The following is a 15,964-nucleotide window of genomic DNA, read 5'->3' as shown; positions in this document are numbered from 1 at the left end:
CAAACTTCATAAGATTTCTTCCCGATAAGTGAAACGATGAAATTTTGTTTCATCATTCTTGCCCAGCATAATGGCTTAAGCATAAAGGGGATGGCTAGTAACTGATCAGTGGGAATCAGTGGGAATGCCGGGGGATGATTGTTCCCATTCTTGTGGGATTCGTTAAATTAAGAGTGATTGTTGTGTGAAAATTATTTGCTTCACAACGGTCTCATATTCAAGTAATGCGCAGTTTAATGCCCCGTCACTGTACAGGCATGGTAACCTGGAAACATTAAACTGCACATTACTTGAATACGAGCCCATTCTGAACTAAATAATTTTCACACAACAATAGATATATAATGTACAAACATACTCTTAAAAGAATCCCACAAGGATTGGACAATATCCCCCAGCATTCCCACTGATTCCCACTGATCAGTTACTGGCCATCCCCTTTAAGTAATAATCATTCAATATCATGCCAAATGCTGGTTCAAGGACTAAATCGCAACCCTCATTATATTGCCATGCTATCTAAAGCTCATCACGTGAAAGAAAAATGGCACAAAGCTAATTTTTGTCACAAGGAGATTGAATCCCCTCAATTTGGTATATAATGATGGTAAGACAAAATTCAGCATGACGGCATCTTGCAAAATAGCAGTGATGGGGTTGATCAAATTGGAGATTACCATAATCAAACGACTGTAATCCATCATACTGCTTTGCCTACTCGCAGGTCAGCGGGGCAAAAAGTAAAAGCATTCTACTGATTCTCTTTCTACAAGGCTATGTGTGTTGCTAGTGTCTTACAGCGTCGATCTTTTCTTTCTGTTTGTCAATTCTGCGGTAATTGCAAACATTAGATAATGATTGTCGGCATCTGATTGAACCATTTTCCCTCTCGTATGAGATATAGAAGCCTTGAGGAAGGACGCAGCGAAGGGTGTATATGGGCAGACGACCAAAACGAGAGTGTCAATATTTTGGGAAGGGATTTACGCGAGGCGAGGAGGAGAGCGAAACTTTCGGACCAAATGACGAAGCCGCTAATCTCGTTTCTTTGAGTTCTTTAAGGAGCCATTTTGGACCAATTGTGGTGAATGGGCGATGCGCTTTTCATTGTTGCGCCCTGTTTTCTCTTCTTGCTTGTTAGAAACAATTATTAGAAAGGTGCGGCGGCTCTGTTTGCAGGATTTCTTTCTTCTCTCTGTGTGTATACGGTGTGTGGTTGGGAAGAAATCCGCAATGTTAACATGTACATTGTGAACCGTTTATCGTTGTCCAGAGTCTCAGGATTCCTGCTTCTGTGAACACTGGACATTAGTCTGGAACAACCCTATAATTTTAAAGAAAAAAAAATATTGCTTGAACCAGTATAGAGACAGAGTTGAAGTGCCATCATTCTTTACAATGTTTTAGTTGGCGTCAATGAACATACGACAGTGAACTCTTCCAAAAGACAAGATCAGTCAAATTTCATCACAATTGGACATGAATTGATAATGTTTTGGGACTCTAAAACCCGACTTTTACGAACATGAATATATTAGTATATGAGCACATGAAATGCGAACCAGTTGAGTTTTGTGGTTGTTAAGGAAAACTTTTGTTAACAAAGCAGGCATAAAATCTAATACAAAATTGGTCCATTGTGATGAACTGGACAACGTGAGACTAGCGAGGTGGTGATTTTTAGACTATAGCAATTGAACATCTATAAATGGGTTACACTGGGTACAGATTTTCAGAATTTATATTGATTGGGATGAGAAATAAGAATGTTTTGAAATTTTATTTTAAACAATGACAATGAACGAGGATGATGACTTAGCAGGTTCAAATAAGAAAGCATAATGGGGGGCTCAAGGAGCAGAACAAAAGAAGAAAACATGCATAAATTCAACATAGGTGAACTTGTTAAGCAGGTGACATTGTGATGGGATTACATTGCTGCATTACTGGAATAATACAGTGAGTCTCATTTATCAGCATTTTTGTTCAGTGTAATTTGTTGGGGTTTTTTTTTAGGGTATTGGTTTATCTGCTCAAGGACCACAACAAATTCCACAAATCTATACAAATATATGGCACTATCGATTTTGGAACTGCATGATGTGAAGTTATGAAAATCGTATTAAATTTCCCTTTAAATAATATACGGCATTTATAGGTTAATTCTGATTCAACAAAAGCCTTCGTGCTAACGTGCTGTCTCCAGGAAAGATTACAGAGGAAAAGAAAAAAAAAATACCATGTGAATTTCAACAACGTCAATGAGAAACATTTATCACCCTAAAAAGTATTTGGCCAAAATTATATGCGGAGCATTCAATCCAACTTTTTTAAATCAAATTTTGAATTAAAGAAAAAAAAGTTTACTACGGACTGACGGACCAGTAAGAAAATTCAATGAATGTCACGCAAATCATATTGGCTCACGCTGATACACGCACCACAACACACATAATTACGTTCGCATGCCTATTTGGCATACTTTGTGTCAGTGCATTCAGATAGAATCCCATGGAAATGAGTCATGAAAGCCTAAAATGCTCAAGGAATGTGAAGAAATCTTAACTGCTTTGAAATACGTAAACGAAAGCTCACACACAACTCTAATACACAGATTCCTTGTATACACACACAAGTAAGAACATGCAGATCGACACGCACCTACACTTTCACGCTGCACTATTTGCATGAAGACCTGTCCGCCAGCATCAAAATGCATACGTCATGTTGCACGTACAAGGACTCCAACCGTCGGGCAGCGAGCCCAACAAAATTTCGGCGCCGCGCCGTTGAAGTGAGTGGCTGTGTTAATCCACGAACTGACGAACCTTGTTCGAGGGAGAAGGTGGCGTTTCCTCCCACAATTTTTTTTTGTCCGCCATCATGAAATCAAGTTCAACTCGCATGGATAGCTCCACTCATAACAACCTGACAGTGCTCATACTTAGCATGCAGTGATACAGTGGTATTGAAAACTCCACGCAGTCTCTACTAAAGTCTAAACCGTTTTTTGATCGGCCGTGGGAAGACTCCGTCTCAAATTTAGCTAGAGACTTGCGCCACATCACTTTCTCTCCATCTGGGCTCCCGGACAACCCGCGGTAGCGCGTGCCGTGTGACCGGGGATGCTGCCGGCCTAGCAAGGCATTCGACTTCAGGTATGGCGTTGGCTTTATTTGATTAACTGACTTTCTGCATATTATAATGAGAACAATTTTGTTTGCGTCTATTGCATTTCCGGACGTTATGCTTGGTCATCCGTCTTCTTAAAATACGGCTCATAGACTGCTTCTAATTTACTTGAATTTGCTTTGCTTATAGATTTAGAAGTTTTAGTTAGTGGCTGATCGAAGTCTAGCGAACATCTTAATCAAAAACCTACTGACGAGACAACCTGAAACCGGTTTACTTTGTCAGCGCTTTAATTGGGAGTCATATGGCTGACTAACTCTTGCAAAATAATGCAAATACTCTATTTTTCTTAACAAAACAAAAAAAAAAAATATCCAGCAGGGAACATCTGATCCCCAGTATCTGATCAACATACGATTTTTATGAAGCATTTCATATAGGTACCCCCCCCCCAAAAAAAAAAAGAAAAAAAGAATAAACATCATTCACATAAACGGAGAAAGGATGTAAACATGAGCGGATAATTAAATGATGCAATAAAACCACGATTAATGGAATTTCTTATCTATAATTGTATTGAACTTGGCCGCCGCAGCTTCGCTTCATGATTGATAAGCATTGGTGTGCAGTGGCACCGCGGCCTGGCGTATGCGGTCGCCACTGTTGTCTTTTTTCATATCGCCCAATCATAAACTAGGCGTCGAGCAGAGTAGGACTGATGGTGCATTTACGACCACCATATCAATTCCAACGCGACGACCTCCTGTCGCAGCGTCGTCGCAGAGCGACCCCGCTACTGTCTTGCCAAAGTGGGCTAGTTTCTCGGGTGGAAATCATCTCCTTGAATCTGTCATTAAGATGGTTTCAAGAGTAAAAACTTATTTTTTCCACTTGTAATTCAAAGCGAGGTAATCTAGTAATGAGATATCAACTCACAAAATAACATGTATAAATGGGACCGTATAAATGTATGGATTGTATGTACATTGCCTATGTACTTACTCAATGGTCTCTTTGAAGAAATGAACATGAATTTGATTAAATTAAGTTGAATACACAGTAAATGTCATAGAAAACAATGATACCGATATCAGAGCTATTGAGAGTTTGAATATTGCATGACAACTCACAAATAAGTGGAATCCGAATGAGTCGATTGTAGAAGATTTTTGTATTGTGTTGCTTGTTAACCGTGTTTTCCACGGTTGTCTCATATAGAAGCTCGGTGCAACATCATGATTCATCAATATATTCATTAATTTCGTGGGAGCCGTGAGATATTTCAGATGCCATGTCTCTATGTACCATCCAGTTACTTTGAATGACTCCCCATTCTGCTCACACGAAAAGACCCACTTTGGAGGAAAATGGTTTATGGTAACCGCTTTCCACCGTTGCTAGGAATAAAGTACGGGGAGCGGTAATATTCCGCGGCAATGTCAATGCTCACGAAAAGGAAAACAAAACATACACACAGAAGCGAGCAATTTAATGGCGCGTGGGTGGCACTAGTATGCAAACTATCAATACAAATAGACCGAGAATCAGAACATGTAGATGTAATGCATTTGCGTGTAAAGTCTAAAACTGAATGTCAGTATACATTACAAACTGATTGTATTTCTACAATGTCTAGCATTGTGAAGGACTACATGCGTTATCTCCTTACGTGAAGACAGGAAATTTATCATGATAGACCACTCGTAATTCAACAGAGATCGAATGGTTTTGTATTATATACAAGTCAAAATCATGCAGACTTGCGCACAAGTCCCGAGTGCACATACTCGTAATGTAAACACATAATACATATAATTTGTGTGTGTGTGTGTGTGTGTGTAAATATATATATATATATATATATATATATATATATACATATATATATATAGGTATGTATATATATGTATATAGATATAAATATATATTTCTGTTCTTATTCGTACTTGTGCAATTACATGAACAGCACTGATGAATGTAAAAATATGCGTACATATATATATATATATATATATATATAATTATGCATACATGTGTCTGATATCCCTGCAGAAGTTATGAATGTGCAGACTTTCATAGGGACGCAGAAAGTTACAACATTCATCACTGATTTTTGGTATATTTAAGCAGCATTTTTTTTTTTTTAAATCTATAGGCAGAAACACATAGATGCTGATGACATACATTAGTGTGTATAAGAGATCCCGCACGGAATGACTTTTTCGATGCCTTCGAAAAAGGACTCTATTTCTTATGAAAAAAAAAAAAATGTTATTGCTGTTTGAGTTGATAGGAGATCTCAATCTACAACTAGTATCTACTGCTCTGAAATACTAAAAAAAAAATCATACTTTTTCATATTTAGACGGAATCATGGTTACTTGAGCTTTATACAATGACACCATGTGACTTTTCTATTTATATTATATATCAAGTCATTTTATTTTATTTCCCTCAAAAAAAAATCATACAATAAAAAGCGCCATATCATTATATGAATAACTATTAAATATATGTTTCAAACGTTATCATTTCATACCTATAGAGTGAATTGTTATATAGTATAACAAATCATACAAAAAGGTGAAATTAAAATTTGTGTTAAGTTATTTTGAATTAATAAAAGTTGTATATTCGTAATAATTAAACAATGCTAAATAATATCATCAATATTATAAGATACTGATCATAGGATAATACAATTTAATTGAAACATCTTCCAAAGGAAAGACATTTTTATCTGAGGCTCATCGAATGAGGGAACATAGTATTATATTCAGTGCTTGGTGGGTGGTGAGTACATGTGAATATACGACAAACATAATGTAAGCACTTGGAAGTACCTTAAAGGGGATGGCTAGTAACTGATCAGTGGGAATGCTTGGGGATGATTGTTCCAATCCTTGTGGGATTCATTTAAGAGTACATTATCAATCTATTGTTGTGTGAAAATTATTTGCTTCAGAATGGTTTCATATTCAAGTAATGTGCAGTTCAATGTTTCCAGGTTAGCATGCCTGCACAGTGACGGGGCGATCGTTAACGGGCCGTTATCCCCCAGCATTCACACTGATTCCCACTGATCAGTTGCTAGCCATCCCCTTTAAAAGGGACCTCCGGATGATTTTCAGACTTTTACATTTGAACAACTATAGATTAGTTAAACTGAGTACAGAGTTTCAGAATTTATAGTGATTGGGACGAGGAATGAAAATATTTTCAACATTTATATACAACAAATTGCAATGAACAAGAATGATGACATGGCAGCCTCACCATAAGAATGTATGTAGGGACTCAATTAAGGAAGGAGAACAAAAGAAGAATTCATGCAAAGATTCTGCACAGGTGAACTTGTTGAGCAAGCGGTATTGTAATGGAATCACACTGCTACATTTCTGAAATATGTGAAGCACTGATGTCATCATCACTGTTCAGTGTAATTTGTTTAAGATTTTCAGTTTATTGGTTCCTCTGCTCAAGGACCACAATACTAGTAAATTCCACGAATCTATACATGAAGCTGTCGATTTATGTACTACATGATGTGAAATTATGAAAATCGTCTAGGATGCCCCTTTAAGGAAATAAGCCAGTTTGGAGTTATCTCATGTGCACATTATTGTGTACAAAGGATCTTTCCTTTTTTTCTCAATTGGTTCAGGCACTTACAAAGCGACATAATGCACAGGATTGCCTGACATAACAAGTTATGATATTCATCAATCATGTTCAACCAAAGATCAACTTGCGTAGAGCAGGTGACCAGAACAATTTACCAATTGGGAAAGCATCCATTTCATTATATTATTATTATTATTATTATTTTTTTTTTTTGCAGTGAACGTATTAACAACCATTTTCTGTTGATGTTGCCAAATACCACTTTTGCTGTCAGGTGGATGTGCTCGCAAGCACCATTTATAAGGATTACTTGAATAATCATTACATCACAGATGCTTATCCCAGTGAATATAAAAACCAATATGCCCTGTTGGTGCAAATACAGTGTAAACTTTTTCTATACTCATGCGCAAATCAGAACCCCTAGCTGGCTTTACCCTACATCTAAAAAATAAAATGGCAATCAAATGCAAACACACACATACACACACACACACACACACACACACATACACACACAAACAAATAGCAACAACAACCAAAAATTTTAAGTCTAGCAATAAATGAAGGATACACGTCTAGCTCAATGCGTTTGTAGAAGCACTCTTCTTGGCCTCGACAAGACAATAATGTACAACACGAGTTATACTCTGTGATAGACGTGTTTGACACATCAGCTCTGCTTTCCGTGGAAACAGGGCAAGGGACAATGTTAAGATGGGGGGGGGGGTGGAGCGATGTCAAATTCAAGGTAGAAATAGATGTTATCTTTTGATCGAGCGGAAAGATTTTAGACAATTACTGGAGGCGGGTATTTCCTGAGACAAAAGGAAAATGGAGCAAGGGAGAAGGGGCAAAGCAAATTATCGGTTTAATAAATCATCGCATTAACCCGGCCACGACAGGAACGTCTCAAGACGGCGAACGCGTTAAGTGCAACTCAAAACTGCGCGCCAACTGAGAGGTCCTTGATGCTATTAATACTCGACACAATTTTCTGTTTGACAGACGGTGGATATATATATGCATTACATATATGTACATATAATATATACGGGGCTGTGGTTATCTTTTCCATCTGATTGGCTAAAAGCCATTGGGTGTGATGGCGCAAATAAGACCAATATTCGACGTTCACACTCTCTTTCCTCAACCGCGTTTGATAAAACTTCGTCTGTGCCGGTCTTCATAAACTAGACCGTTGCTCCACAGCGATCACTAATGAAGTCAAGCGACAGGTCCCGAACATTAGCGACTTGCATGTGCACTCAGGTGGTGTTTGTGAATGTAGTTGAAACTCTCAAGGACCTGGGGACATGGTCGGCGTTTAAAAATTCACTACCTGGCTGGGCGATACTTGAATGTTCTATTTGCTTTCCATCAAAATCTGGAACATGGGTCTTTTTTTCCATCATGTATCATGACAGCTAAAAGAGGATCTTTTATTTCTGTTGGTTTGAGAGCAAATAGCTTGAGCGTTGTTTTGGTTGATATACAAGTTGATATAACTCCGTCGTAACAATGTAATGATATTACAAAAGATACAAAACTGTATATTTATCGGCTTCTACTGGAAAACAAAATTGTTGACAATAAGGGGGTAGAATGCGTTTAACTAAGACACAATATGATATCTGACCCACTTGAGATGGAGAAGGATGAATGAACAACAAGTGAATTAATTTGCACATGCAAGGAGACCTAACTAGAAATCTCCGTTCAATAGTGAACAATTAACAGTTAAAGAAGAACAATCTCGACTCTCGGAGAAAAAGCCTTTGTTTCTGCAGCCCCATCTCTCTGGAACGCTCTTCCACTGAGGATCCGATCAGCAGAAACCATTGAAACATGCTTCTGAAGTCATGTTCGCATCTTGTTTTGGTTGAATATTCATTGTGTTGCTCATCGGGTATATATTTTTATCTCTTTCTTCTTCTTCAACCTTCTTATGTACAACTCAGTGTATGTTATTCTCTTCATATGTCCCTCTGCGCCTTAGAATAGGCCACTAGGTCGATGGCGCCTTACAAATGCTGTACTTATTATTATCATTAACTATGCTGAAATCAAAATACACTGTAATGCCAGATATCAGGCAAAACGACCCATCTCTTTTTTTTCCGTATTCCTTCACATTTAAACAGTATCCACTGTGTTTCATACGCATACGTCAAGTATGTGAGTTACAATGTACTGATGTCATTCGTAATCATGATTATAGGATGGAAAAGTGGAATCGTGACTGAATAGCGTGTGGAGGAATCGAAAAAAAATATCACATCAATTTGTGAACATGAATGTACAATACGGATAACTAATATTTCAAAGAAGCTATATACAATGATTCGCCTTCTAACATAAATCATTGTGACGAAAGAACCTCAGTTATTGAGATTGTCCTTCTTTTTAGCTCTTTCAAGTTCCATGTGCTTAAAGGATCATTTTATGTGATAAGAAATACATTTCAAATCTGTTGGATCTGTATCTTTGTGCACTGAAGTGTGTATAAATGAAATCGACTGATGAACATCGAAAGAATATAATCTGGAAATTTCACATGGTCTTAACGAATTTTATCAACACCACGTATTTTCCTTTTTTGAACATGACAGTTAAACGGTGATTGTTTTGTTTTGGACTTGTGGTTACAACTAATGAGTGGAATTTATAAGGCAATGTAGAAAACTTTTGACTTCGGAAGTGCATATATAACGGGAGGAGTGCCTCATATTAACTGGGATTGTTAGGATGCACTTACGACTTACAACGTCTGTTACGGAAAGGCTTACATATTTTCGCACATAAGCCTATCATATACCACGGTGCGTTTTCCACTAATGCTACATTCATGTCGGTGTTTAATGGATTTTTCACCCTAGATCGAAACAATTGCCATATTTATGTATGCATACCAGTGGTCATTCATCACACATCGCGGATACATTTTTTTTTCTTTTCAATTAACTCACATTCCCACGTTGTAGCTGTCGACATAACAACATCCGAACTTGTTCTCATGCATGTGCCACCTAAAAGTAGGGTTTATATGAACGTTTAAACGAAATGGATGAGAAGAATGTGGATAGGCACCGGATCAATTTCCTGCGACAAGAATTAGGACCGTTGGACTGTCAATAAGAACACGAGGAGCACCCTCGGCGAGCCGTGTACCATAGAGTGGCTGCAGGCTCACCGACCCTCCAGGCTCCCGTGGTCTCAGCGCGTGTTTCCGATCAACTCGAGGAGAGAGCAAACAAACGCCGGGCAGCCAGCGATGGATCGCCCTTCATAAAAACTGACGCCCCCTTTTTCATCCTCTCCCTCCTTCCCTCCCTATTTCAACACGTTTTCGCTCTGTTTTAGTGTCTGTTCATCGTTTTACTTCCCCCTGCCGATTGGAAACTATATGTCTGTCTTTCTTGGTGAAAGATGATGAAGCAATCTGGGCTCGATCACATTTAGACCATTTGTAAAGATGGATGGGTTTTGTAACCTTTGGAAGCTTTGCCCGATCGAACGGTCTCGGGGTGGACAATCTGGCTACCTCGAGATCAGTTTGATGTATTATGGTGTCTTACAAGGGATAAACTGTGCGTGCTGTTTCCTAAGCCGACAGATTTCACACCATTTTGGCGAAATTTATCTTCTTGACAGGCACTTAACTGTGGCATAAAATTAATTTGAAAGAAAGAAACGCCCCAAACTTATACATGTTTGGCGAGGCATCTGCTCGCTGTGAAAAAAAAAGAACATGTGTAGTATATAACTTGAGGTTATCGTGTTTTTCATTTCCATGAAGTATTGTGTCACCGTTTTCAATTTCTTTTCCTGGTTTTATATCTGATAAGTATAATTTACCCTTCTGTATTTTGATTATTCTACTGATACTGACAATGCACTGCTTTCACTAAGTGAGTGGCAAGATTTATAATTTACATTGTGATGGTCTATTTTGTATTGCAACATTACCTCCGGCCATCTACGTAGTTAAGTTCTGCTTAGATGATCCCAGTATTTTGAGTATTTTCTCAAAGCTTTGTTCGAAGTGTTCGTTCTGCTAGTATACAGTTCCTCCAATATGACATCGCATTATCAGTTTCTATCATTATACGTTTTTCCTAGATTGTGTTTCATACATGACGCATAAAATTCACATGATCATGCGCACACTGTGTTTAATTTTGACGGAATGTACTGACAATTGAAACTCAACATTACGTCATTGAGCACCTTGGTTGTTTTTTGCACACTAAAATAGCTAACCATGACGAACAGTCCACCCAACACTTTATTAAGCATGAAACTACATTCTGCGAGAAGCATTTGAATGAGGGAGTTGGTAATATAGGACGCGAAATGGTCCTGTGTAAATTGGTTGTCTGTCTGTGGTTTTGCGTGTGAAGCTGGAACCTCTTTGTGTGTACGTGTGTGTGTGTGTGTATGTGTGTGTGTGCATGCATGTGTTCTGTACTTTATCTTCATGATCATTATGTTTATATAAACTATGCTTTCAGTAAAGTGTGTGTTTTGGTGTTATAGTGTATGAAAGTGTATTTTCCTCGTCGACTGATTTGATTTTATTGTTCCAAATCTCAAAACACAAATAACATGATACAATCGATTGAACATAAGACTGGACATAGCGTCGTTATTACAAAGAATACAAGAGAAGACAATTATACAAACATGAGATGTGTGGGACCTACTAAAAAGCAAAGCTTGTAATGTATAGGTCCCTGTATAGATGAAAATGTTGATCTTCTTAAACAACCTAGTAAGGAAAACTATGAAAGGAAGGAAAGGGACGTGAAGAAAAGAGAGCAAAAAGAGCAAGAGAAAGAAATAAAATGCACGAGAGCATAGCGAAATACTAAGTAGCCACCTGTATTGCGCTTACAAGATTCCTTGTCACCCGAGCAACATAGTTACGTAACTGTAAGAACGCGCAAAAATGCACATGATACATAATGATTCATTAATTCAGGAATAGACTTGACATAAATGACTCAGTAAAAAGAACGAAAAGCAACCTGGAATACCAAATAAACGACGAATCTGATAAAGAAGAGGGAGTTCGAATAAAATTGCATATTGTATAATTAGACATAAGCCTGCACGAGGGATTTTTTTTTTTTTTTTAGTTTGCGTTTAAATCAATTCAGTGACAACGATTCAGTGATGTCAAGGCTATTCCAGAATGTCGGACCTGTATGTACTATTGTTTTAAGAGCAAATGCAGTTCTTACGGGAGAAAAGTGAAATTAGAAAATGTAATAAAGATTGACTTCAAAAAATTTAATTGTAAGAGATGCAATAAAATGAAATTATTCTGTAGGAATTCAATTCTGATATTTGGCTTTGTGATTGATTTGTTGTACATGTATCATTCGAAGGAAATCAAATAAATGAAGATTTCAGAAAAAAAAAAAAAAGTTCATGCGTATGTGTGACGGTGTGTATGTGTATTATATTAACATGCCGACCCCATGTTGTTCGTCCCAGGTTACTAGCAATAGTCAGCAAACGTTATCGACCAGGCACACTGAATGAATTAATGTATTATCATTGAGGAAATAGGCAGGTTAAGAGGGGGCTGCGGCAGGGAGAGGAAAGGAAGGTACGGCTGGGGGCCTACATCAACGACAGACTAACGAAATGATAAGGGAATGAAAAAGATTTTCATTTGTGCTATGGGGGGGGGGGGAGTTGTGTGGTTTTCTTTCATATAAGATTTCATTCACACTTGTTTCGTGCACTCATTGACACGAGATATCATGCTTCGTATATTTATTTTGTATATTTGAATATTTGTGCATTTTACCTGAACATTTATATAGAATTATAACATTCAAGTGTATTCCTTGACAGGAGATATCATGTTTCGTATATTAATTTTGTATATTGAAAATTCAAGTGAAATGTATAGTTACGAACGATATCGAAGATAAAATATTTTTCCATAGAGAAATTGTAAACTAAAAATTCTAGAAGCTATGGACATCATTCCGCAATAATTGGTCAAAGTCATCGTTCCAAGTTCCGGCTGCAAAGCTCAACAGAATGACACCAACCAATAGTATTTGATCCTTAGTCTGTCAGATGACTGCAAGTGAATTACCATGAGATATCCAGGCTTAAATGTTTGGTGCAAGTTTTACCGACTGACCATTTCGTAAAGTTCTTCTGTATGAAGAAAAAACAAACAATATTTTGTATCTAAACCAGAATTTACATGGGCTTAGCACTTGTGACGCTACTTGTCCATAATCTTCTTGTGTTCTTAAACTGCACTGAAATATACGTTTTATCTACTCCAAGCCAGTCAACTACAATCATTGCACACTCCCTAACGTTTCGGAATTTGCTATTTCAATTTGATTAATTTCTTTCACGGAATTAACATTCTTAACATATTGCATCTCATCTTCCACCCTACTGCAGGTGGATGTGCCCTCCCCGCTCGGCGAGGAATACGCCTCAGGGCCGGCCTCGACCACTCTTGACGCCCGCATTAGGCTTAGCACGGTAATTCAGAGTACAACCACGGGGGTACCTGTCCTCCTTGATACAACAGATATCTACACCGCAGAGGTAGCTTACCCAATGCAATGCACGGTGACATTGAAAGGGGGAGGCGCTTTCCAATCATTGCATTCCAAAACTTTGATATGTGACTGACTGAGTGCAATTTTGAGTGACGCAAGGCTTTACGTGTGAATTACTTCTCGACCGGATAAATCCTCGATCTATGTAACAACAACACCAACGAAAAGTGACTGCGGTCAAGTCAAACATCGCTCCTTACAGAAAAAGTTTTTCTTCCAAGTCAACAAGGAGTGAAATACCACTGCTTATTGATGGTTGTAGCCAGATATTAAGTGTCCATCTGCTTGAGAGGTGATCGGAGGAGACAGGTTGAAGTATTTAAAAGGAACCACAGGAGCAAAATATAAGCTTTGATGGTGTACACCTCAAAATAAACCACGTGACTTCCACATGTCATTAATTATTGCTCTACGGTTATTAATGAAGGGACGTTTAGAAATGAATCGCCGAAAAGACATGAAACAGAAAGAACATTAATTTTCTCTCGTGACGCGTGATTGACAGCAGGGGAGCGAATATGTTTGGATGAGCCCCGATAGAAATGAAATCTATCACTCTTTCTGAAGTATTGCCACCAAAAAGCTTCTCTTCTTAAGTATTGCCACCAGGCAGATTCTCTTCAAGTAACGCATCGCTCGACACCTGGCAACGTTTGATTATCACAAACGAGTCTGGGATACCTGCTGAAACGTCACAAATTTTCTAAGTGACAGCACTTTTGAAACGCAGCTTTCTTGTCCCGATATCTTGCGCTCTCCTTTTGTCTCTATTCAATGCCTGTGGTTGTCATCTAAGTTATATGTAGAAAACTCTAAATCGTCTTTGACACTGAATTGCAGCATCATGTTTGACGCTTCTTCATATGCTGAGTTAGATTATCGTTCATGATTTGACTTATTGGATTGCTTAAAAGCTACATTCAAGTTGTTTTTAGCAATTATCGTCGTGCTTGAGAAGCAAACGACCGTTTCAAGATGGCGATGCCAATGATGAACTACCCAATGCATCACCACAATCCTTACCCTCAGCCCATTCACAACTACGTTGAATACACTCCCCACAACACGCATATTCAACAGCCGGAAAGCCATCACAATTATGTTCTCTCGACTCCGCACGTTCAGTACGTGCATGATAATTACTATCCGGACGAGAGCGATGACGAGTCGAATCTCACTTCCGAAGACTACGAGGACGACCGAATGAGTGACGATTTCGTCGAAGTGGAGCCGAGCGCTGTCGATCAGTTGCTGCAGTTTGCCGAAATGGTGAACCAAGACATTCAGAAGTACTTTGGGCGAAAGCGGGTCCTGGACGAACCGGAATTGATAGCAGACTGTAATAAAAAGGTTCGATTATCCGGGCGAGAGTTGTACTACGCTGATTTACTGCGGGTCGCTCAGCAAGGCGATTCGGCGGATCCTTGCCAAGAAACGCCGAAACCGAGTCGGATTATCCGATACGGTGGAGACGAAATTGGAGATCACTCGCCGCACTTGTCGCCCAAAGAAACTGACAGAAATGGTCTAGGTCCGCTTGAAGAACTGTTTGAATACGCAGAATGGGCTTCAAGTTACAACAATCACGTCAGCCAGGTAGAAGGGTACCCTTTGATAAACTGCACACGCTCCTCATGGACGTCGTCTGCCAAGAATTTTGACGCCCTCAAGTGTGGCGGGAAATTTTCGTCACTCCCCTGGAGGAAGCGTGCCTTGCCAAAGAGTTTCTTCTCGGAACCGTGTCCTGAGGTAGTGCACACAAACACAGACCGACGATTCAATGGCTTATTAAGCATTGCAGTTTCGACCCACTGCAGTGCATCGATAAACAGTAGCAACCACCACGAAGCGCCAGACTTCAGTGACCTGATGGCCACCATGGAAGCAGACGATGACCACGGGTTGCCAAGGGTAACGCCCGTGCATGGATGACTCATTTATCAGTGTTCATTTGCAACTATCGTTTGTTACCCACGTGCTGCCAAAATACACTGGATGGACCACATTCATATCAAAGTTCCAAGAACGTACTCTCGCCCTCTCGGGCCCACACAAAGTTCGTTTTATACGCTCCCTGGTTCACGCAAGTTCGAAATATCTACTGTTGCCTCTAATTCTGGATCCTGAGAACGAAATCCAACCAGCTTGGTAGATTTTAATTGCAATGTGGAACGTAATTTCAGGCGTAGTATTGTGTGTAATTTTACACTTGCCAGCACAGAAAGCTGCCGAACATAAACACTTATTCGTTTCTAATTCGTGAATGAATTAATTAATAAACGGATGGCTAGAGGGGATACACAAACATCATTAAAAACTAGAGATTTTAATTTGTCATTACTGACAAATTAAGGTGATCCGATTTTTTTTTAATAATGATTCAAGTCCTGATCGCAATAGGCATGACCATACAGGTTTCATCTGTGTTTAGAGACATTGGCCGTGTGATGTTTGGATTCTCATTTAGAAAAGGGAGTCATATCTGTCATTTTTGGTACCAAATTCTGTATACACTAGATAACGAAGATACAGCAACAAATACATAATTTAGGCATGACCATACAGGTTTCATCTGTGTTTAGGGACATTCGCCGTGTGATATT

General features: G+C 38.8%; 1 protein-coding gene across 1 annotated transcript; it reads left to right on the top strand.

The window, feature by feature from the left end:
- Nucleotides 1-14,082: 14,082 nt before the first annotated feature.
- LOC140231851 (protein PERCC1-like) lies at nt 14,083-15,587 on the top strand. Its single transcript, XM_072312002.1, has one exon. It carries the CDS (start codon nt 14,337-14,339, stop codon nt 15,291-15,293), a length of 957 nt encoding a protein of 318 aa, XP_072168103.1. The 5' UTR covers nt 14,083-14,336; the 3' UTR covers nt 15,294-15,587.
- Nucleotides 15,588-15,964: the final 377 nt, after the last annotated feature.

This window comes from Diadema setosum, chromosome 8 (genome assembly GCF_964275005.1).
Source record: "Diadema setosum chromosome 8, eeDiaSeto1, whole genome shotgun sequence".
Lineage (NCBI taxonomy): Eukaryota > Metazoa > Echinodermata > Echinoidea > Diadematoida > Diadematidae > Diadema > Diadema setosum.
The sequence above is the reverse complement of the archived record's forward strand: the minus strand, read 5'-3'. Positions and strand labels throughout refer to the sequence as shown.